The sequence below is a fragment of the Lagopus muta genome, chromosome 12 (genome assembly GCF_023343835.1).
Source record: "Lagopus muta isolate bLagMut1 chromosome 12, bLagMut1 primary, whole genome shotgun sequence".
NCBI lineage: Eukaryota > Metazoa > Chordata > Aves > Galliformes > Phasianidae > Lagopus > Lagopus muta.
In genome coordinates, this window is record NC_064444.1 from 10898735 (window position 1) to 10923019 (window position 24285).

A 24285-nucleotide genomic window follows, 5' to 3' on the forward strand; every position below is an offset into this window, starting at 1 on the left:
GCTTCACACAATAAATGAATAGCTTGCCCACCAGGTAAACTACATTTTGTTGCTGGCCATATCTGCCTTTACACAACATGTAGTACACGGGCATAAATAACAGTGTGTTATATAAATAATTACATGTATGAAAGGCTGTAAAATACTGAAGATATATTCGTACTTTTACTTGCGCGAACAGTTTAAAAATGATTGCTTTGTTCAGCGTGTGGTTTTTATGTGTTGAATGGGGTACACATAGAAAACGTTTTCCAAAGTTTTTTTTTTCCCTTTCCTCCAGGTCACACTGGCGTTATAGTTAGCAAATTGATAAGGTTCCACAGTTAAGCTTTATTACTTGTGACATGAGCCTATGACACTTTATAAAAAGAAGTAATCCAGAACAATCTCTAGGTAATTAACACCTAGATAAACAAACATAAATTTCTATATTGCATTTATTTGGACTACCACTCAAATATGCGTGAACCATGCTTTTTTAATTAAAAGATAAATCTACGTGACACTTAGCCTCAAACTTAATTATTCAGCATAGTATAATAAAAAATAGAGCCCATTAAATGTGTCTTGCTCTGTATTTCTGTATTAACAGCAAAACAGTTCACTCTGGGATCATTTAAATTTTCTTCTTCCTCTTTTCCTGCAATTTCCCTGTTCACTGAGACCTTTTCAATATAAAAAAAATTAAAAAGGAATAAAAGCCAGCACCAATAGGTGAAGAGATGCAGAACTCCTCTCTGTCCTCCTATGGCTTGGGGCTGGGCCACATTTTCAATATTATGTCACAGTTGTACTTTCTCTCCAGCCTTCCCCATGGAAACGCGATTCCCTGTTGGTGGATCACACCAAGTGGTGATATCAAGAAATGAAAACCACAATACTTACACATAATTTCCCTCGGATCGTGCTTACAACACACAAGGTGAGAGTTTCATAATACTCTGTTGCAATACAGATAGGGGAAATATTCTGTTTCCAAATTGCCATAGACAGAGGGCTTACAGTCCTTATAAAAGTTTCAACAAACAGTATCTCAAAGCTGAGAGCAGCTTTCTGACCTTGTGTGGAAAGATCTTTCTCAAGGTATCCACCATTGGCATTCTGACAGCTGCCAGCCAGCTGTCTTTGAAGAAAAATCTTCACAAGCAGACTCTTGTGAGACAGCTGCATTTCTCTCTCAAACTTTGGTGGTCAACGCCGTGTTTCATGGAGCAGGAAGGATCGTGCACCACTCAGTGCTCGGAGCACATTTTTATGCGCTTAATTTGTGCTCAAGAAGAGTGGTTCCCACTAAGAGAGGGAATGAAAGACAAACTTTGCAAAATGTAAAAATTGTTGGTTAACCTCCTAGATTTTGACTAATATCCTGTGCACCACAGATTTAATTCTCTGCAGATGGTGGGACCCTGTGATATTTGCCCTGGAGATGAGGGAATTTGTTACCAGCTCCATAACGATCCCCACACACATGCATTCCACAAACCCACAGCTAACATCAACTCCTACTGCAGATCTAAACAACTGCATAGCTGAATCTCCACGATCCTACTCTTTGAATTTTAGCAGTTGTATATAATTTTGTGTATTTTTCTACTAGAGCATTCAAGATGCAGCATAACGTTATCATTGTGGGTAGGACTCGCTTCATCTACTTCCAAAATTTCAATTTTGTCAGTGTGTTTTGCTTCCCAGTTTTTGTCTGAGCCTTGTTCTTCTCTTCTCCCTGTGTTAGCTGCAGTTTCTCAGATTTGGTGCATCTTTTTTGCATTGTTAATCATCTTTACTTCTTCTTCTACGTTAAAAATCCTTTAATTTGATTGCTTTCAAATATGTAAATCAAACCATACACAAGAAGAAAAAAGATTTGTGCAGGAGAACAGGAGGGTTCTCGCACTTGGAAATTCTTTGAAGCGTAGGCAGCTTTCTTAACAAGCATCATGACAATAAACCTCACAATTTTCTAAAGCCAAATATATGATCTATACAAACAATTTTTTTAATGTGAAAACATGACTTTATACATCATAGTGTATGATACACACTTCAAACACTTTCAAATCAAAGCTTGATAGACCCCAAGACTTCTTCTATAGTACATATGTAGTAGTATATAAAACAATTATTACTACATGCTAAAACAGATTTCCACAGTCTTTTAATTAAGCACAATATATATTATATATATATGTATATACTGTATATAGATTTGTTCAGATTAATAGGTGGACTGAGCACATACACCCAGCATAATACACTCCAGTAATTGCCTAACAACTGTGAACTTACTGACATTAATTTTTTTTTTAATCTGACAAAGCTGCAGAAAATAATGTTTTTGCTGCTCCTAATAAACATAAGCAAGTAGGAAAACTTTTTTTCAGAGGTAGAGGTTTTATTGCGTAAAACACTGGATAAAACTGTACTGCTTCAAAGACATTTTTATTCTAACAGCAGAAAGAAAACAGTCATTGCTGAAAAAACAACTTTTAATACTTCTATACCAGAATAAAGTTCTGTCAACTGATGTATTATAATAATAAATAATGACCAAGAATAAACTTTAAATACAAAGTTTTCTAATTGTTACAAGCATAGCAACAAAATCCTCTACTCTATTGATCTCAGATTTCCTCCAAGATAGAAATTTTTCTTTGTGTAGGAATGTAGACAGTATTATGACCAGTATCACAGACTACAGAAGTTACAGAGAAAAAACTTGACATGTTTAGATATGAGAAGCATGATGATATTCAGAAACTGACAATGCATCACTGCTGCTGTCACTTGTTTGTATTACAAGTTACAAATGTTCTGGAAAAAAGGTCTATGTCAGAGGGGAGAATAGGGACAGTAGCACCCGACCAAATGGAATCAACACACACATCACAAGGAACAGGAGATGTTTCCAGTGTCACAAACAGAATTATTGCCTGTCGTATCTGAAAATGCTCAGAAGACACAAAAGAATACTGAAAGAGCTCCAAAAGTGCAAGAAATGGAATGTGGGGGTGTTTGTATTTTTTTTTCTTTTTTTTTTTCTTTTTTTTTTTTTGCTAAGATACTGAAGGCGGCGCAAACACACAAAAGCAAGCGACTGACACAGTCACCAAACACAGTAGTGCAGTTAAAATCCTAAAGCTTACTACAGTCAGAAAGTTTCAATAACATTTCAATCCTTTATCTAGGATCATAGAAACAGTTGCATTAAGTTTATCAACTCGATTTAAGTAAGGCAGTGAGAACTATACTAGAAAAACAAGAAAAGCAGCTTGCTCTGTGCCAGATGGGTCCAAGTTACACAGTGACCTCATTTAAACTGAAACTTCAGTTGGATGACATCCTTTCCGACAGCATATGCAAACCGTATTCCTTATTAGCCTGAGATTTTTTTTTCCAGTCTCAGGGTAGCGCTAAGAATTTTATTTACATTGATTGCAGTTTAGTATTTTTTGTAAACTGCTTTAGGCAGAGCTGAAGTTTTAAGGCCCTGGGGTTTTACTCTGTGCTCCCAGCCTGCAAAGAAATATTGACTTTTTTTTTTTTTTTTAAAGTCTGGATGATTTAGTTTTAGAAGAAGTTAATACTTCTCTACCATCACAATAAACAGCACCAATTTTGCTTCTATCAAAGGAAGGACATTAGAAGGCTAAAATTTTATGCCATTCAGAGAATTTCAGAATAAACCTTTAGTTATTATTATTATTTTTTTTTTTAAGTATGTGGTTCATTATAGACTCTCAAAAGCTTCCTATGTGGCAAAGAACTTAATAAATTTGGAGCATCCAATCAGTAAAAAAGCTAAAATCTGCAAAAATATAGAACACATTTGTTTACAAAAACAAAGAGTTATCAGCTGAAACACTTTTCTTCATTAGAGACAAAGAGCAGAATGTTTGGATTCATAGCTTAAGTCAAGCTACTTTGTAAGAGCTTGCTCCAGAAGAAACTTCTGCACAATGTCTGTAACACTTCTAAAAACTAATGCATGAAAATTAAGCATAACTGGATAATCCTTCATTCAAGTGTAAAAACAGGGATTTAAAAGAAGTTTGAAAGAAAACAACATGAAAAGAACAGAAAAAGGAAAAGTATCAACCATCTACGTAATAAAATTCTGTTTCTCACCAGCACCTTCTATAGATAAGGCTGACTAGTTTCACTAAACAATATTTTCTATACGTTGTACTTCTACTTTTATAGCAACTTACTTTTCATCAACAAAGAAAAGAAAGTATAAAAGCATTTCCCTCAATACTGAAGATGATTTAAAAAAAAAAAAAAAAAATGGAATTACACTTCAAATCTGCAGTCACACATTGGGATGCAGATTTTTTATTTTTCTTTAAGCATTGATTCATTTGGCTGTGTAGTGAAAAAAAAAAAATGAAAGAAAGAAAGAAAATGTAATATCGCAATGCTTGCCAGTACAGGTCAGTACTGACCCCAGCTTGTGGGCCGTCTAGGGTTTCTCCTATACTGCAGTTGCAACACCACTTGAATTGATTTTCTCTGCAATGACAGCTCCAGTCAGACTGGCACCATGGCAGTCTACCAACACATCTCATTACTATGCTAGGCAAATGACAGCAGCTGGTGTCATATTATAAAGGTGTTTTCAACAATGAAAACACAGCCCCTCAATCTTCAAGGCAACGCTAAATCCTTTAGACAGTATCATTTTTCTGTTAAGAGCATTATTGTTGGACAAAGACCACTTCAAAGTTTGAAACTGCCCTGCATTTTTTTAAATAACTAACAACCTCCTTGCATTTTTAGATCACTTTATTATCCCACCTACATTGTTTGGAAGTACTTGTTGCCAGGTAACAGTTTAGCAGCCATTTTCAAGGGCTGGAAATTTATTTGGTGAGCGTGATATATATACTTAAACACACCCACATATAGAATGCGTGTGTATGCAAATACATATTTAGTGGGCATATGACTGCGTATGTGCATGTGTGTAAATATATATATATATGCACGGGTGGGCACATATATATATATGTATATATACACCTAAACGTCGGGAGCATCCCGTACACTTCTGGGAGTTGGCACGCAATTCTTCTGCCTGGAACGCAGCCGGCCGACTGCAGCCCCGGTGCCGCCAAAGCCCCATGCAGCAGTGGGCTGTGAAGGGCCGGCTGGGCGCTACTCCAGCCCATGGCCGCCCTCCTCGGCCTGCTCGGCTGGGCCTGCTGCACGGCCTGCGACATCCTCCAGGCTCCCCGGAGCTTCCGAGTCCACCCGAGAGCGCTTGAACCTGCGGTCCGGATACTGGCTGTTGTCAAAAGGCATGCGATGGACACAGAGGACGTGGGTCTTCAGGTTCCCCTTCTGGGAGGCACTGTACGGGCAGTATCGGCACTGGAAGGGCCGGTGACCTGCACGAATGACAAAAGGACGGTTAGATTTCTCAGTTGGTACAGTAAAACACGCTGGTGAAATGCAGCGCCTCAGAAAGCCCACCCGCTGGAGGAAATTGCTGTGTCTTTTCGGTGAGAATAAGAAACTCGTGCTTCTTGATCTTCGCCTGTTAAAAGAAACCTTGTTTTAAAAAGTCTGTGCTTCAGATCTTCCAGAAAAGTGCAGTTATTTCTCTCTCCTCACGCCCAGCCGTAAATCCATCAGCCAGTGATCCAAACTAAACTCTTGTAAATACAGTGCTATCGTGTACTAGACTGCCTTCCCTTATACTTGTTAATTATCTTTTTTATTGAAGTGCAATTCAGGGATGACAGTGTGCAGACCCTCTGTCTAATAAACATACTTTGTCTTTGGGTGGGTTTCTGAGTCAAGAACGGTATGTTTTATTTTAATCACGCAGATTACTTTTTAATGGAAAGAAATAATGGACTGCGATAACCAAGGCCTCAAACCTGCAAACGTTTACTCCAGTGAGATTACTCCTGCGAGTAAAGAAACAAGAGCACAGAAGTGTTTGCTGGGCTGAGGCCCAAGGTTATCACCAGCTTTAAAATAAAATGTCTAAGCCAGATTAGAAAAGGAATGTTAATGCACAAAATCTGATAGTTGCACTTCTTATGTGTGAAATAGCAACCGGCTGCAAAATGCAGGCATGAATGAAAGATATCGCTCTTCGGTAACTCTATCGATGAGCTCTCCCATATTTTTCAGATTATTGTGACTCTGAGCCTTCATGCTGTATCTGGTTTTGGAGGTTATGTTTCAGCAATCACATTTCAACCTATGCTGGGAAGTTGTTGATGTGTTTTACTGGAACTTTATGAGCTTTGTCTCTCAAATTAACTTAAACCAGGACCATCTGAGGTCAAATGTGCTTAGCTTGCTTTAATTTGCTCAAATAAATGAATAAATAAATGTGCCAGACCATCTACATAAAGCCGGGATAAGTGAAAAACAATACCCTATCTCCAAACACAAAGAGCACATTTTCTTCTGCATTTGTGGTACTATCTAGCAGGCACAAACCAGATGTGTGCATAGCACAGGACTACACTTCCCGCTCTGTGGGAAGGAGCAGGGACCATCTCACCTCCATTTTAGGTGGGAGTTTAAAGGAAAAGAAAAGGGATGCAATGCACTGGTGCCATGCTGCTTGTACAGCAGTGGGAAAATGCTCCTACAGCCCTCCCAGCGTGGAAAACAGATGGGTCAGATTCGTGCTGCTGGTGGCACACCGGCAGGAATATCTCTAGTGAAGGAAATTCACTTGAACCAGCACTATTTGTGTTGCTCAAATAACCTGCTACTTTTATCGCAAAGCAAAACCATCACTTGATGGCTGAGTCCTCCCAAACACACTGCCTGCTTCCCAGAGGGAAGAAGCACCAAGTCTTTTACATAGTCAGAAAAACCCTATGCCTCAGGACTACAGTCAAGTTTCCTTTTTTGAGGATAAAAGGCACCCTCTCCACCCTTTGCTTTTACAAACTGAAGATTGCCAAAAGGGTGACCACACCTCAGGACATCTAACTTGCACATTTATGCATAGATCTGGGGATGGAGTTGGTTCTTTCCTGGATAAATAAAGGCATTTCCCTCAACAAATTCATAAGAATAAAAATAATGAAATCTGCAAGTTGCTGATCTTTACAGTGCTAAACTTCAGTGGAAAATTTTGTAGCAGTGGGATAAAAAACCAACAAACTTCTACATAGATAATGTTACAGAAAATGGATTTGGCTTTTATAGAAAAAAAAAAAAATCAACTGGAAGATATGAGGAAATAGTCAAACGAGATTGAAAGTATCCCTAGTGCCTTTTAGAGTCAATCCTAAAATCAATACAGAACCACAAAATGCTTGAAAAATTTAGAATATAACAGTTTTGAAAACTGGAAGCACTCTCAAAATTGTTGGAGTGTGAAAAAGGTCCAGAGAAAATCTGATTTCAGACAACCTAGAAATAGTTGAAAACTCAGAAAATAAAATAAAATAAAACAAAATCATCACATTTACTCCTTTGACTGTCAGAAATTGAAATAGTCACTAGAATTCAGAACTCAGTTCCAGATTCTTTAATTCCTCCTCCTTTTTCTCCCTCTTGGATAAAGCCTCTGCCCAGGCAGAAACACCTGGGACAAAGTGGTTGAAACGTTGTGTAAAAGGAAGAAGACTCTGTGAAGGACCGTAGAGTTTTTTAACTTTCTGTCTGCCACCATCACATTCACCCATACACTGCTGCATCCACACCAGCAGCACCAGTTCCATTCCAGTATTTCTTGTTTCATTTGACCATCTGATGACTGCTCCCCCTCTAAGAACAAATAAACCGCTAAGTTGTGACTAATGGTACAGCTTGCACTCGGGTCTTGTTTACTTCATTCCTACCAATGCTATGCAAAAAGCAAAAGATATCCTGGCATTTGGACCATCTTATATGCTGGGTGTACCAAAGAAGACATATGTCCTCGATCACTGCTCCGATCAGCAGCATGCAGGGAGCACACACACAAAGCCACGGGTACAATGTGCACAGTACCCACGCTATGAATGCCTCAGGCACCATGTAGCATGGAAAGATTTGGACTCTTCCAGGTAGAATGAGTAGTGCTTGCTAACAGCACGAGATTTCACCAAGCAGCTCTTAGTGCTTTGGCCATAAGTAGCTACCATTAAATGGCCAACACATTCCTAACTATCCCCCACAAATTTTAAACAAAGAATCCACAACCATTTGACGGAGCTAACAACCTCATATGTGCCAGAATAAAAGCAAACTCTTTCTGCCCACCCCCAAACCAAATTCAAGCCTGTGCAGTTCTGTATGGAGAATGTCATTTATTAATTCAATGAACTTTAATAAATCAGACAACATAAAACACACCTAGAAGGATTCAGTTCTGCATCACCTCCCCCACAACTTACTTTTTCAGGCCATCAAAATTTCACATCCCTGCCTTGTGAAAAGTAAGTACACAATAAGTTAATTTGTATTGTCACTATGCAGTACAACTGTGGTAAAGAGCACATTCATTTTTAATCCGATATGAATAATATATAAATATGTATACAGAGTGAGGGTCATAGGAAAGCAAGCGGTACATTGTTTACAGCAGAAGTAGTACAAAAACTAGAGATTATTTTCACTTGCAAAGATAACAATATCTGCAATTTGCTTGTAACTAAGGGGTGAAGGAAAACACCCATTTCTCTTAGGTAGCCCATCCATTAATTATAGCTCAAAAACTTGTTGTGGGCAGAAGGCTCTTAAAATACCCTTTTCCAGATAAGTTGGCAATAAATTTATAATGTTTTATCTATCCGTGTTTGGTAGGTTCTTTCCTAGCAAGCTATAGTTCATATATATTTCACCCATTACATATCTTCCAATAGAATTATATGAAAGCCCTCCAAAAAAAAAAAAAAAAAAAAAAAAAAGGAAAAGAAAAAGAAAAAAAAGAAATCAAGAAAGCTTCCTGATATTTCAAGAGATAATGTGTAATGCATTGCATTTGTAGTAAGGATAATTAGACAAAAGGCAGACCAACAACGGGAGCGAATTATGGTGCATCTTTCTTAGATAAAAAAGTGAAGATAGAGGACAATGTGTTGTTTGCAGCTGAAATAATCCTGCTGTAGAGTAACATGCTACGAAGTATGTGACCCAAGCGTGTGAAAAGAGTTAGTGATCCTCTGGACTGAAGCTGAAAGTCTAAGGAAACCGAGCCACAGAAAATAACAATGACAAAATAATTAAGCTGACACCAGCAATGGCTGGAGTCAAAGAACAGTAACATTTTAAGGTGGTACGGATTGCCCAGGAGGGTTGATTATCTCCAGCTCCTGCTGAAGCTGGTTCTCTGAAGTGATCCAGACTTTCATGGATAAGGCCCAGCACGGACAGCAGTGCTGAGGTAGCCTGGGCTGCCCCTCATTTCATCTGTACCTGGAGAGAACCAGGAGCCAGAATGGAACACGTCTTCTGGTCAGAACAGAGAACCTTTTGTGGAATGACTATGTAGAAAAATCCCTTAATGGCTGAAAGCAGTCCGCCTTTTTAAAAAAATATGCTGCTTTGTTAATTTAGGCTTTGAGAAAAAAAAAGTTTGTTTTCTTTCTTTCAAGTTTGTGATCTGATATGCTGCTTTGTGACACATCACGTCAGCCTGCATCAGTCACATCGTGTTAGGTTTCATAACATGGCATGACTGATGCAGCCCAACATGGTGCTTCAACCGAATGGAGTCAGAAAATGCAGCTTTTTGGAAAGCCATGGAGCTCAAAGTGTTGCTGTTTTAATGACAATTTAGAGGAAAATATATTTAAAGCAGAAGCCTGGGATTTAAATAAAGCTACTACCCACAACTGAGTTGTTAAGGATTGAAATATTTGCCAAACCTATTTTACTTTATTTTATCATTAAAAGTCAAACAGTAGTATTGAAAAACATGAAAACTCAATGTCAACATAGTGTCATTGGGTTACTCACTGTAATCAAAACTGCTGATAGTTACTAATTTATTAACTTTGATATGGATCCATTATTTAAGATTAGCACAAAGGAATATACAAACAACGGAGAGAGAAAGAGTGATGAATGCTAAAGTCTTTCTCATTAAAAAAATCATTTACATGGTCAAGCTGCATTAATTCTCCACTTCTAAAAATATTTGATCAGCATCCAAATTCTATAAAAATTTCTGCAAAGAAACATCTTATTTTTGTGGTATTACAGGCACATATGTAGGGGGTTGCACTAAAACGTAAAAATGGGCATTGGACTAGTCATATGAATAAGATCAGGAATTTATTCCAGATTGTTAAAAGTGTACTAATCACAGCAAAATCATGGCTTTCTCCCAAAGCAGCAAGAAAACGGTAATTTGAAAGAAAAATGCCAATAATACATCACACGCAAGCCGTCTGTTGTCCCCACTACACCACTTTTTATTATACTGCATATGTGTACGTATGTACACACAGATACGCACATACAGACTCACCGACATGCAATTCAGTGCATAAATTTAGGGGGAAAAGCAGAAGAGCAATAAAATGATGAATAGAAAACAAATGCTGTGCAATGTACTATAAATTATAATTAAGTTCTGAAAAAAATGTGGTTCATAGATATGACATTTGTTCCCTTAAAATGCAAAAATGGCTGTGATTATCTGACAGAATGTTTTCCATAGATGGCCAATGGCTATAACATTTACTGAGATGCAATACAGCAAACTCATTTCAGTTTTCTTTGCTTAGTTTAAGAATATCCTTTCGGTGAAAATCGGAAACAACAGCCATTAGCTCTTTAAAGCAAATAAATGACTCAATCACTGAGAGATATCTGAAAAGCCTCAGAGCTCTGAATTTTTTGGAGGCAGATCTCTGCAGTTCAGATGTTGGACACCAAAGGTCTGGACCCTCCTCAGGCTGCTGTGCCAATCCCTCATGCCAGGGACCACCTCAGGCTACGGCTGGGCCCTCTCAGCAGGACCAGTATGGATGGCACCGAATGCTTCATCCCTCAGCACTGCTGGCGTAATCACACATTTCTCAGCCACTCAGGAATGATGGTCAGCCAGATGTCATGGCTTTCTCAGACCAGAATCTCTGGATCCCAGGCATGGCGGTGAGCACTGCCGTTTTAAAGCAATGCTATCGTAACATAATAACAAGAAAAGGGAGAACTATTCTCATTTAAATCTTGGCTTGTGCGATTTCCTTTTTTTAACATATAAATTTTTATAAATACATTTACTATCCACAGCAAATATTCCAAACCCTGTCTGTGTTACCCACGAGAGCAGAAAGGCTCTAAAGCAACCATTCTGATCTGTAGCATCACAGTATGGATGGGGAAATGCTGAATAAATATATTTGTCCAATAGACAATAATGTCTCCATTCCATTTTATTGGTCTCAAAATATGCATTTCATGAAACTCCCAAAATGCCAGGCAAATTAAGTATGTCCAATTGGGTTCATATACGTAGTAAAAGTTTTTATAAAACAATTCAAAAGTATATGTTTATTCACATACAGGTCCAGCACAAAACAAGTTGGTCTTTTGGGAAAAATTAGAATATTCTGTACAGTTTATATGTTTATTGGATAACAAAAAAAAAAAAAAAAAAAAAAAAGGAAATTAAAATTTAAAAACTCTTTATTTTATGTTGACCAGGAATAGCTGTACGAACTAAAAGCTTTGTCTAAGGTTTTTTCTGATGCCTTACTGTAGGATCATATACAATAAAAAACATTTACATCTGCATTTTAGGAATGCGTGGGCACATTTCCACCTACCAAGGCTAAGGCACTGGGTTGAGTATTTGCAGTGAGATGCATAAAGCAACCCTCTAAACACCATCTATTCTGCTACGTTCCTTCACTAATCACAGACTCAATCCTACAGATAGTCCTAAAGGAAACTGGAGGAACTGCTTGTAAGAGGCACCAGACTATGGCTCACCTCTTATTACTTAAACACTTCACACAGAAATCAAGTTACCTAAATTACCCCTAGAGAATACAGAGCAGATGCTTCCAGGGGCAGCTCAAGTCTGAATCTGAAAAAAACCTCTCTCTCTCTGCAAGTCATTTGTAAGTTCTTATTTAAGAAAAGATAAGTTGGGGTTTAAGATCCATCTCATCACAAAATACAGCCACCAGCTTTGCCCTAAATAAACACATTAAGGATGCTTGGAAAGCAGTGACCTAAAACTAGAAGGATTCATCCAACTGAGAAGACCATCATCCCACGTTTGTGATCCAGAAAGAATCCTCCTATAGGGAGCAATGAGGTGCACGGCCCTGTCCAGAGGTCACCACCCAGCTCAGAGCCACTGCTGGCATGGGGCAGAGAGTTGGCACCCTTGGTCCCCAGGTACCTGCAGTGCTGGGATGGTAAAGAACTGGGCCACTGCAGGAGAATTTCAGACTAAAACTACATCCTCTAAAAAAAAAAAAAAATACTTTTTCAATTCCTGTCTGAAAAGCTTGCACCCACTGTCACCCACTGAATTTCTTTTGAAACCAAAAGTGGCGAAAAATAATCCTCAAAACTTAATATGTAAACCAAAAATAAGTACAACATAACCAAACGTACATTCATAATAAAGAGAAACAAGCAGAAAACGCTAACGCTTTCCTTCAAACATCCCTCAACTCATCAAAAACTCAGTCACAAAATTATGGAAAACAACAGTGATTAAACAGTTGCTTCCTCTGTTACATATACACCGTGTCGAAATTATTTGTTTGGATGTAGGCTGAGGAACTTGCTGTCCCTTTACAGTACACCAAATAAAGACTATCACAAAAGTGTTTGTTTCCAACGATCTAATGGTGAGTTGGGATTTTTGGGAAGACAAACTTTTTGTATTTCTTGAAAAGAGGACAAAACAGCAGTGTTATTCAGCTGCAGACACTCAGCACAAACTTTATTTTTCAAAGTAAGATTTTCACACAGGATCTTCTCATTAAGAAGGTAAAGGGATCTTGGGGGAGGGAGGGGGTAGGAGCACCACCAGCTGAAAGGGTCTCTTAAAAAAATACAAAACATTATTGAATGCTGTAAAACAAGAATTGTCCTGCAAAACACCTTCAGAACTTGTTCTCTAAAGACTCATACAGTTTAAGCAGTAGCCACACGATGCAGTGCCCATGCCCAGCAGCACTGGCTTGGTTTTGGACATGACAACATGAGTTACGAGCCCAGTGCCTCAGTGCACCCCAAACGAGGTTAGTGGGAATGCTGTCATTGATTGAGCTTGAAATGTCAGACTATCGTTGTCCCATGCTTTGGTAAATTTAATTACGTTTAATTTTTCATATTTATTTACTTTAGTTTATACACATAAGTGGAGGACAGAGTTCTTATCAAGGGCACTCAGTACCAGTCGTAAAGAGTAGGACACCTCTAATTGAATTTATAATGGCAAGAGTTACAAGAATTCATAAAATCTTCAATTGTAACCCCCTTCCAAATCCTAAACTCACATTGGTTGGCCAAACACACAAGTATCAGCCTGCAGCTGTGCCCCATTCTCATAGCAGCTCTTATTATTCCAAAGCCCAGAGGCAAGGCCTCTCCATCCCTGCATCCCAGCCCTGGGGCTGCTCCACACAGGGATGGAGTGCTGGGCACAGCTCCAAACAACCTTCTTCCTTCACGCCTGATGGACCCCAGGAAGTCTGCAGTCAAGGAAATGTGTTTTGAAGGCGGGTGGCAGGCTAGTCTTTAGTATTAAGAAACCCCAAGTTCTTCTGTTTATCAAAATTACATCTTCAGAGTCCCACCTTTGTCTTTACTTACATATTTCAGTTAACTGCCATGCCTATTCACTCCTCTGCTTGTCTTAATCACATAAATAACAGCGTATTCACATTTTAAGCCCCTTGAGGGAAATATTTTGGTTTTCCTACTAGGCCATTCACAAGTTTTCTGTCTAATGTTCTGTCATATTTTTTAATTGTCTCAGTAAATATTTATAATTTCAGGAAGCATTTAAGACTTCTAGAATGAAGCTCTTTTTTTTAATTTAATGTAGCTGTGATTTCCCAGAATAAAAGCTGTACTGGTGGCACTGAGATTTTGGTAAAAGATCAGGCAGCTCAGAGGTGTTAATAGGCAAGGTCTTATCAGTGACTACATTTTGCTACTAAATAGCTTTTATTTCGCTTAGCAATTCATAAAGGCAATAGCACTTGCTTTTTTTTTTTCTTTTGGGAAACTATCTTGAGTTTATTTATTTTATTTGGAGGAATGGGATTAAAAAAATCCCAGATTTAGCTTTCTAAATTTTTCCTGCCCACATCTCATGGCCTCAGTTGGCTTGCAATAGGCTCTGAGCAGCCTGCCCCACATGAACAGCTGCCCCTATGCATGCAGCAAGGTGACAATCAGGAACACCCCATGTTCCACAAGTCACTTAAATTTAAGGAGAGTGAGAGATACATGGTGTAAGGTTTGCTGAACTGGGACCCAAAGCTAGAATAATTGCTTTCTGCATGTATAATGCCAAGTAGGATAAGCATGTTCTCCTTTAATTGCAGCTGTTGCTTTGTTATGTAACTGGGGTAATTTAGGTGGTATTTTGTCACATTATAGCTTGTCACGTAACTCATGATTCTCTATCTACAGTGACATGTTAGTAAAGAGACTGAGGAAAAACAAAACACTAAGTAAATAAATATCCAGCTTACTAATAGCTAATACTGCAAATTATCCAGGAGTAGCTCAAACCCCACTAATCATTCCATAAAACACTCCTGTGACCTGCTTATGGAGTTTTGCAAGCAAGGCCTGCAGCACAACCATGGCACACCGAATCGCTGCGGGGGCTGCAGTGGCCCTACCAGCCTGCACCACACACACGTGCACTTGCACAGAGAATATTTATTTTTATCATTACCCATTCAACAAATCGGGATCTACAACAGCAAAAATTAAAAGTCTGCAAAGAACAAATCCAGCATTAACTTTTTGGGAACTCTTCCTCGGGAAAGTACTGTTGACGTTGTCATAGAAAAAGTGTCTTTTTTATTAAGTCACAAAGGAAATGCTTTCTTCCCGTCTCCTTTTCTTTTCTATAAAAGGCTCTCTAAAATGAAAGGTGTCAGACTTTGCTTTTTCTTCTTGGCATGATCCAGAATGTATGGCTGAGGAATGACAGATGTCTGCAACCAGCTGCAATGAAGCATGCTAAAGTTTCAGTCTAATCCACTTATTTCACTGCAGTCACGTAAACCAAAACAAATGGGCAGTGCCTTACATTATAAAAACACAGCAGCATTACTTTGTTGCATAATGTAGCTGATACGCCATCTTTTTATCATTTTTCCTACTGCAGAAAGAATTCACCTCTTTATTAAAAACAGCCCCTGAAAGTTCTCCCATTCTGCTCTCCTCTATTTTTTCCTTTTAGTGTCACAGCAGTCTCGCGATGCCCCGTGCATTACTCAATACACTGCCATTACAAACACACTGTAATATTTTTCCAGGAAGACTGCTTTTGCTTTTAAAACGGCAGTCTCATTCAGAAGCCACGAGGCCTGATTCTGCTCCCTCACCCTCTTTACGAGCCTGCAATGCAAACACCTCTGTGCTGCTGAGCGAGATGCGCACCAGACCCAGCGCCATCGTCGTGCTGGCGGTAGAGCGAGTGCGCCGCACGCTCACCCCTCTTCCTTCTACTGATCAAATGGGAATGTCTGTGTGCACACAACTAACAAGGCTGGGCTCACTGCTTGGAAAAAAAACCCCACTTTTAATGAGGGGAAAGAGCTTTTGCCCACCCACGAGCGTGTGGCCCGGTGAGCCCCCTCGGAGCAGCCCTGTGGGGCAGCGTGAGGCGAGCGAACATGGCGCCGCTTCCTGCAGGGGGAGGCCCTGCTGCCCCCGCGTGTAGCGTACAACCTCGTGAACCCTCCCTCCTTTAATCCTTGTAAGGGAACAGAAAGGGTAAGGAGGCATGTGGTTCTCCCCCTGCCAGCAGTTTCAACAGCTGTGAAGCACTCTTTCAGCGCAATTCATAAAAAAAGATGTGTTGGATTTCGCCTATGGCAGAATGGCGTACGATTTCTGGCCCTTCAGGCTAAAACAATAAATGCAAAGAGGAAAATTTGAGATTTCCCCCCTTAAACTTCCCACAACAACCTCAGCAAAACCACATGACTTGTCTTGTACAATCTCCCTGGTGTTTTCAGTGCTACTTTGGCAGGAAATCAGAATTACTGTTATATAAATTCCATCTGATGCCAGAGCTACCATCTGTGAGTAAAACTGCTTCACCTACGTCTGCCGGCAAAGCCACTCTCCCAGAGACAAGGGAGAAGGGAAAAAAAATTTGATTAATTTGCAGAATGCTTGTGATTTGCTCATATATTATTATAACTGCTCATCAGCACATGACAAATTCCCAGCACTCTGCACAGGAACCCGTTCAGTTTCAGCAGTTTTTTGCGTCGGCACCTGACAGACTGCAGAGCCACTAATGACTTTCAGATGCTTACAAACAGTAATTCTATCTTCAGAATAAAAAGAAAAATCCGTAGGAAGAAAAGAGCAGAGTTAGTCTATTCCATTTCCTTCCTGTATATCAACATGATTTAACTCTTCGGGGCAGCCGCGGTTCCAAGATCACAACACGGCTGCTACTTGCCTGTGGGAGACAAAGGCTGCCAGTCCCGGGGGGCAAGGTGAAAGCAAAAGCCGGGCTCCAAAGGCTCTCTCTGCGCCAGCTCCACCGAGAGATACAAAGCAGGTACTCCAGGAAAAGGCACACCTACTCCCAAAGCAAGCACAGGCTCTCCTCAAGGCTTCCAAATTCTATATCTATTTTCCTATTTTAATTCTTCTGATAACCTTTTGCATTTTCAGTGAACGCATCTGCTTCCTAACTGCAGTCGAAATGCTTTTTTTCCCCCCTTAAAACTATGATTATGCTTTCTGAAGCACTGTCTGTGTGCTTGATTGCCTGTTTTAGATTAGAGATTTTAGCAAGGAAACAAAGACTTCAGAGTGCACATCAGTCCTGCATATGAGAAACCACAGAAGGAATAAGCAATAAAATGTGATGCACCATCTGTCCACAAACAATAACCTGGATGTTCTGAAGGCTTACAAATTATTTAGCACACAACCTCACCGAATTATAGGACCCTTAAATAGAGCAATAGACTGGGAATGAGAACCTCTTTGATGTCCTTTTGTGTTTTTCTTTTTTTTTTTTCAAACTCAGCCCTCGATTGATTGCTAACAGTTGAGGTATTTCTCAATGACTATTGGAGCAAGTTGATTTTTATTAAGTAGCTCTCCATAGAATATTTTCCTGCAGACTTGAACAGTGGGGTGTACACCACCTCTCTGGCCCTAGCCTGCTGCAAACAGACTGTTAACCAAAAGGCAGTCTAAAGGAATAGTCAGTGAGGAAATTCAGTCCTAAGGGCAAAACCCTGCACTCGGTATTCATGTGCAGCTCCCACTGGCTTCCATGGGGGCACACAGGAACATGTGGGAAGGAATTTGACTTTATTAAGTACTAGATGGTTTGTGACTGGACTCTTGTAAAACAAATCTTTAACAAAGAATCAGATTTTATTCTTCTATTTTTTTTTGTTTTGTTTTTGTTTTTTGCGGGTGGGGGTGGGGGGGGGGGGCGGCAAAATTGTATCCTGTTCCAATTAAAAATAAAAATGACATTTTTCTTAGCTGTCACACTGAAGCACAGTGATCTTGCATGCAAAATGCATTAGCAGCTGAGCACACTTCAGGTACTGTAAACTGGAGTATGTCAAAGCTTCTGGATCCCCACAGAAATCTGGCATCCCTCCGTACTGTGCAGATAAACCGAAAGCAAGACATACAGATACCTGCACCTGCGAGAGAGGATTTTGGTTCTCCAGATTTAACTGTGTAAGCATGTTTAAAAAAAAAAAAAGGAAAGGAAAAAAAAAGTAAAAGAAAAAAACCTACATTTTGGTTTTCAACCTGCAGTGAATTACAGAATTTCTAGATTTACTACTTCACTCATCTTGTCCCTACATTACAAATGCCCAACTTTTTGGTGAGTTACTAGCATTTATTTTTCCAGTCGAAGCACACCTTCAAACCCTTGATATAAATCAGCACCCCTTAACACCATCCACTTCGTTCTACAAAGGCAAAGCTTTGCTACCATTTATCAGCAAACTGCCTTAAACATTCCTTTTACTTCTGTGGATTCTTTTCTGCAGGTTTTCTTAACACAACATTTCCCAAGCTGGTTCACAGCTAACAAATACCCAGGCCCACCTACAAAAGGTCTTCTTAGCGTGCCCTTTACATTGTCATCTAGATGGCAGATCAAAATCCAAACAAAACTTTAAAAATAGAGGTTAGAAGACAAAAGATTTTTTTATCCTATTCTCTCTGACAAACATGGGCCAAGAGAGAGGTAACTGTATAATTAACTTTAGATGTGCCTAATGTAACTCCATTATCATTGATGAGTCTTATGGAGAGACACTGAGAGGCAAATGTGCCTTCTAGAGTTTCACTGTGGAGCCAGCACTATTAAAGAATATTTCAGTATTTAGGCCCTGATTCAGCAAATTGCTGAAGGTTATGCATAATACAAAGCCTGTAAGTCATCCCGCAGACACGTGTGGGAATGCACACAGGCTCACACAGTGCCTAAGCATAGGATGTCTCTGAAGCAAGGCCTCATCATCCAAATTCTTACTTACGAAGGTTCATAAAACAGACCTGAAGATTGGCTGGGGGCTAAAAGCAGGCACATAGCATTGTTTCATTTTTCAACCCACTTTCCTTATATTTATGCACTATTGATTTCTGGTGTGGAAGGACAGAGGACCCTGAAGGTGCCACCAGCTTCATCACCTAAACCCATCTAACGGAGTGGGTTGTAATTTTAATATTACTATTGGCACCCTGAGCCCAGCTGCTTGTCCACACATTGCTTCAAGACCAACAAACAGCCCTGTGAGCATCCAGCACAGGTAGGGCTCAGATCTGGAGTTGAGGCCTCAGCACAAGCGATGGCATGCAGCAAAGATCATGGGATCAATATGTAACATAGCACATATGTTACAGGAAAAAAAAGAAACAAAATCCACAACCAAAACCTCCTTTCTTAGCATACTGATACTAAACTTTCCATAGGCAATGGGAAACAAATTATGCACTTCAGGCATTTACTGGTTTTTGTGTTTGATTGTTTGTTGGGTTGTTGTTGTTTTTTTGTTTTTTTTTTTTTTATGATTTAGCATAAAAAGCATCCTTCTCTATCTCTGCAGAACTGCAATCCAGCACAGCATGTCACGCACACGGGCAGCAAAAATAGCAGAACGTCCCTGCCATGGCAGCAGTGCTGCCAAACACTGCTGTCTGAGGGAGCCACTCCATCTCGAGCAAGCTTCGTTGGCTTCCATCGTCTTCCAGAGAAGGTTTACTTACATGAAATCAATGTCAGGCTCTGGGCTTTCAAGCAAACTGATACCCACATGGGTGTCTCTGTTTATAAACCAAAATCATTTTGCAACAAAACTAATGTATACAGTGGTCATAGGGGGGCAAAATATTTGCCTTCTCAAGAAGCCATGCAGTTCCTCTGATTTCAACAAATAATCTGACCCGGGTAACTTTATGTACTGTTACACTGATCAGAACAAAGAGGGCTATAAATGCACTTAAACTGACAACTAAAAAAAAATTAATCTGTGGTTTAACTTAAAGGTCAACTCAATACATATTGAGAAGTCAACTGAAATTCTGCCATTAAATATAATCACTCCTCCAAGGGTGGTAAATACTGCACAGAAATATTCATCCGGAGCCAAATCGTGATCTCAGATGAACACAGGACTGACTGGAAGTGTATGGAGATGTGGGAGCTCAGGGCTCAGCCCTGAACAGAGCCCTCTCCTGCACAGAGCATTTGGATATCGAGGCTAAGGCTAATGAAGAATCTCATTTAAATTCTATAAGAAGTGATTAATACATATATATATAAATATATGCACAAAATAAGCTATTCTGGGTTTCTATTTGGACTTTCTCCAGCTTTCTGGATTCCTACTATCAAGTACTTCCCATAACTGTAAAGGCTAGAAAGTTACTTTCCTCTAGAAGGAGAGAAAAGATTTCTCTACCATCATGTACCTTCAGCAGCAGGTAGGTGCCCATAGCACAGCCTCAGCACTACAGGCAGGTAAGGAGCCCAAGCCCCCACCTCACTGCCCAGTGCAGAAGCCCCTGCCCTGCACAGCCCCGCACCAGCTCCCCTTTCTTTAACACAAAGACATAAATTGCCTAGGACTTAGCTGGCATTTTATACAAACACAAACTTATCCTTCAAATTTTTATACACAGAAGGTATGTTGTAGGCAGTATATTCTGCAGTAATATTACAGATTTAAGTACTGGGGGAGGGGGGGGAGGGAAGGACACGAAGGTCAGATTTCAATCCTAAAGGTAGCAAAAAAAATTTAGATTAAACTGTTTGCATATATTTTTATATAGCATGTGTCCTGACAGTGCCACCCTCACTCCATAATCCGCAGTGCTATTTTTTAAAATAGTTTGATTTGTTTATTAACTGTGCTTTCCTATTTCCATGAGATATAGACATCGACAGTGAATAGACCTTTTCTAATTGAACTGATAGCTTGAAAGTGAACATGTCCTTGAATTTACACTGAAAGATAGACAGTGATTATTTATAATAAGGGATTTAGTCAACTGCCTTTCCATTTGTACAGCAAGGACTTTATCAACCGACCATGTTTAGGTAAATAGTGCCAAATAAGATAAATTCTGTATTAAAGGACGGATGTCTCACAGTGTCAGATGTACAAGGAAGAGACATTTGGCTGATGATATGTCCTGTAAGTATAAAGGAGAGTATTAAGATAACACTTTATGCTAGCATTAATACATCAAAGTTCTGGATTGACCTGTTTCATCCAAACTGAATGCGAGGATGCTCCTAATTCCTATCTAAGATTAATTTAATTCAAAAGGCATTCAGCCTTATGTCCTGTTTTGCAGCTTTATAAGAATTGCTGGATTTGCAAAACAGCATTACTGTATGGTAATAAATGGTCTGTGTTTGTCTAGCCGGAGTTGAAGCCTTTCTTCAAACACACACACACACAACTCTGTCTCTGTGAGCTCGCGTTGCCCACAATATTAGAGCCGAGCTATCTCCTTGCTGAAGGGCCTATTTGTCTGCTTTAAGTGAAATCACTCAATTCTCAAAAGTCAGTGGAGGACTTTGGAAGGGGGAGGGCTGGGAGAGGCCACTCCAAATAAGTTCCATTAATCAAAAGACACAGTCTAATGTAACTAATATTTTACAATTAGAGAAGACAAGATGGAACTAAAAGCCATCTATCTCTCTTACACCACATGATCATCGATTCATAATCAGAAGACTGAGAGTCGCACAAAGATGCATTTACAGGAGCTGGGGGAGGGGGCTTGGTCTGAGCCGGAGATAATGAACACGATGAGAAGGAGCGGCGCTGAAGGCTGGGGAAAGATGACAGAGTGGTTCAATGGTGACGGATGACACGAAGATGAGTACTGATACCTGACAGGCAGCGAATGATGACTGCAGTCCTTTCCCACCATTATGATCCTCAATTATCTTGGTAAGGACTAAGAGAAAAAAACCAAGTGGCTCAGCCCATCCGTTTATTTATAAGCCGAGATAATGCTAGATTGTGCCAGGCTGCTGGGAAAGGCCACCTTTTCACAATTTGATCAGCACTTTATAGGAGCTGTAGTTTTCATTGTCAGCGCTCATGGGCACAAGGGGAAATGGGTAAAATACAGTACTTGTCCATCTGTTTTGTAATAAAATTCCTAAATCTTCAAAGGGTGTTATTTTTTTTCTTTCACTGCCACCTTCAGGAAAAAGAAAAAAAAAAAACCAAAAACTAGGCTAACAAAAAAAATGGAATAGAAGAGAAAAAACTCACTTTGTGTTTGCACGTAGAATTAGCAGGCTGCAGCCCATCCTCCTGAAACTGCAGGCACAGATTTATACCCATACATAAGACACGGCGGGAAATGAGCCAGTGTGAGCAAGAGGCAGAGCTGAGAGGAGTGCAAGAGGAAAACGAAAGGGAACTTTTAAAGATTCCTCCTTGATTTAGGGAATTATTAATAAAAAGGGAAGAAAGTTCACTTGAGACTGCTTTGTAGTTGCAGAAGATGCCACAGGCTAGCATTTCTATACCAAAGAATATGTCGTTCTGCTACATTATTTATTTTTAAAGACACAGATCTCCTAGCTATGTTGGACTCATTGCTTTTGAGAAAAAGAAAAACAAATTAAGATTAATGTTCTACACAGCTCCCGATAGCAGTAAATATTTGATCAGAACAATTCACATTTAAATGTTGACATATTAGAAATCATATTTTGGAAGAAATATTGCTTCTTCATGCTTTAACCACAACTTTCCCTTCCTGTCACTTTTCCCCCCTTGTCCTCTTGGAGAGGCCAAGTCACGCAACATAGCACCACATTCCTTACCCATAGGGAAAAAAAGAGAACGAACAAAACCAGGTCAAAATCAGCTCTGCTTCTTTGTTTTAAAGAAAAACTGCATGAAATTTTACAGGTCACACATGTTCTGCAATTTTGCTGCCTTTTTCTTCATGAGCTTATGGGGCAGTAGTGATCTGCCACGTGTTTTGGGGTAGCAGCAGTCCTGGGCATGGTGGGGAAAGGCACGGAGGCCTGCTGGCTGCACAGTCCTCTAACAGGTACAGGAACAAAGCAATCTATACTGCCAGCCTCCTTGTGCACATGTGAGCATGGAGTGCCAGGCAGGAAACCCGAGCCCAGGTCATGCATGTGGAATACCGACACAGAAGGCTCCACCTGACTCCATGCACAAACTTTCTCTGACTCCAGAGCCCCAAATACATCAGCAAAAACTAACAAAAAAGAGGTAGGTTGTGCTCATCACAAGGAAATTGTGTTAGATGTAGTGGAAGCAAAAAGCCCCTGGTCACAGCAGGTTCTGTTGGCCAAACGGTCTACGGTGATAAGAACTAAAGTTCAGCAGGTACCTCTTGGTTTTGGGGATGGGTAGGGTGGAGGATCTCTAGATTCTAGCCACATATGCTAAACTAAACAACAGACACGAAAAACAAACAAAAAATGCAACCCACAGAACGGTAACAATTAATCTAAATAAACTTGCAAGGGCTTAGAAGGGTAATTGCTGCCTGACAGCCCTGAGCCTGCACTGGACTACTTGGGCTTGAAAGGCACCGAGGGTGAGAGCCGCTCCTGTGGGCAACCCCACTGCTGAGGGAAGGCAGGGATATAGGAGGACACATGCCCATGGGGATACAAGGGGCACCACTTGGCTGACAAACAGCACGTCCCCAAAGTGAAAATATACTGTGTGACATACGGTTTCTTTTATGAAGCTGCTTTTAATTTTGATGGCTTCCACCCTAGAAGAATACACACACTAGACCAAATCTGAAAGCAACACAGAACGAATCACATTTGGGTGCTACTGTACTGATGAATGCAACGTTCATTGCACAGACACACTGTGCACGAAAAGCCTTGTTGGTACAAGATTGTAAGTACGCTAAGAAGCATTTCACTGATTTTCATTTAGGAACTCTAATCATGAGCAAATGTCCTTAATTTGCCCACTTCATATTTCTGTGACTTAACACAGGTTGAATCCAAGATCACCATTCTAATTAGCCCAAACAAAAAGTTCCAGATGTGAGAAATATTGTTCCAATGCAGCAGTCCTAACAGCAACAGATCAAATATATAGCTATAGCTGGTTTCCCTAAATAAAATACTCTCAAAAGAAGTAACAAACAACACATTGTGAAATTCATTTTCTGAGTTTTTATTGCTGTTGTTGTTTTCTTTGTGTTGTTTTTTTTTTTTTTTTTTTTCAAAAGTATGTGATTGACTTGTGCACAGGTTGGACCCAACTCTCCTGTAAGGTTATTTCAGCGTTTGTGGGGATACAACTATAATGGTGGTAGATTCACAACAGTGTAAAACAGGACCATCATAGTGATTAATTGGGCTAACTTAATCTGCACATGCAAATTAAGTAATTGCACATACAAATATCTAAATTAACATGTGCACGCAATTGTTTAATTTGCACACACACTCATACTCCTTGGCTAAATGAAATACATGGTTACACTTTTTTCTGCCCTTCTCTGCTGGCATAAATTCTCTAAAGAAAAAAATAATATTACCTAAATCAAATTCAAATAAACAAATATTTATTGTATCAGCTGATATAACATCTGTATCTGAAAGGGCAATCAGGATAAACTGCACAG

The 24285-nt window shown here is 39.7% G+C and overlaps 1 protein-coding gene across 12 annotated transcripts in view; it reads right to left on the reverse strand.

Moving 5' to 3' along the window:
• Positions 1–2082: 2082 nt before the first annotated feature.
• The window catches only part of ZNF536 (zinc finger protein 536), a 327128-nt gene continuing 304925 nt past the window's right edge, over positions 2083–24285 (reverse strand). For all 12 annotated transcript variants that reach the window (XM_048958585.1, XM_048958587.1, XM_048958582.1 and 9 more), the window contains one exon: positions 2083–5387. In XM_048958585.1, the coding sequence (XP_048814542.1) occupies positions 5155–5387 (233 nt within the window). In that variant the 3' untranslated portion in view covers positions 2083–5154. The remainder of the gene's footprint in view (positions 5388–24285) is intronic.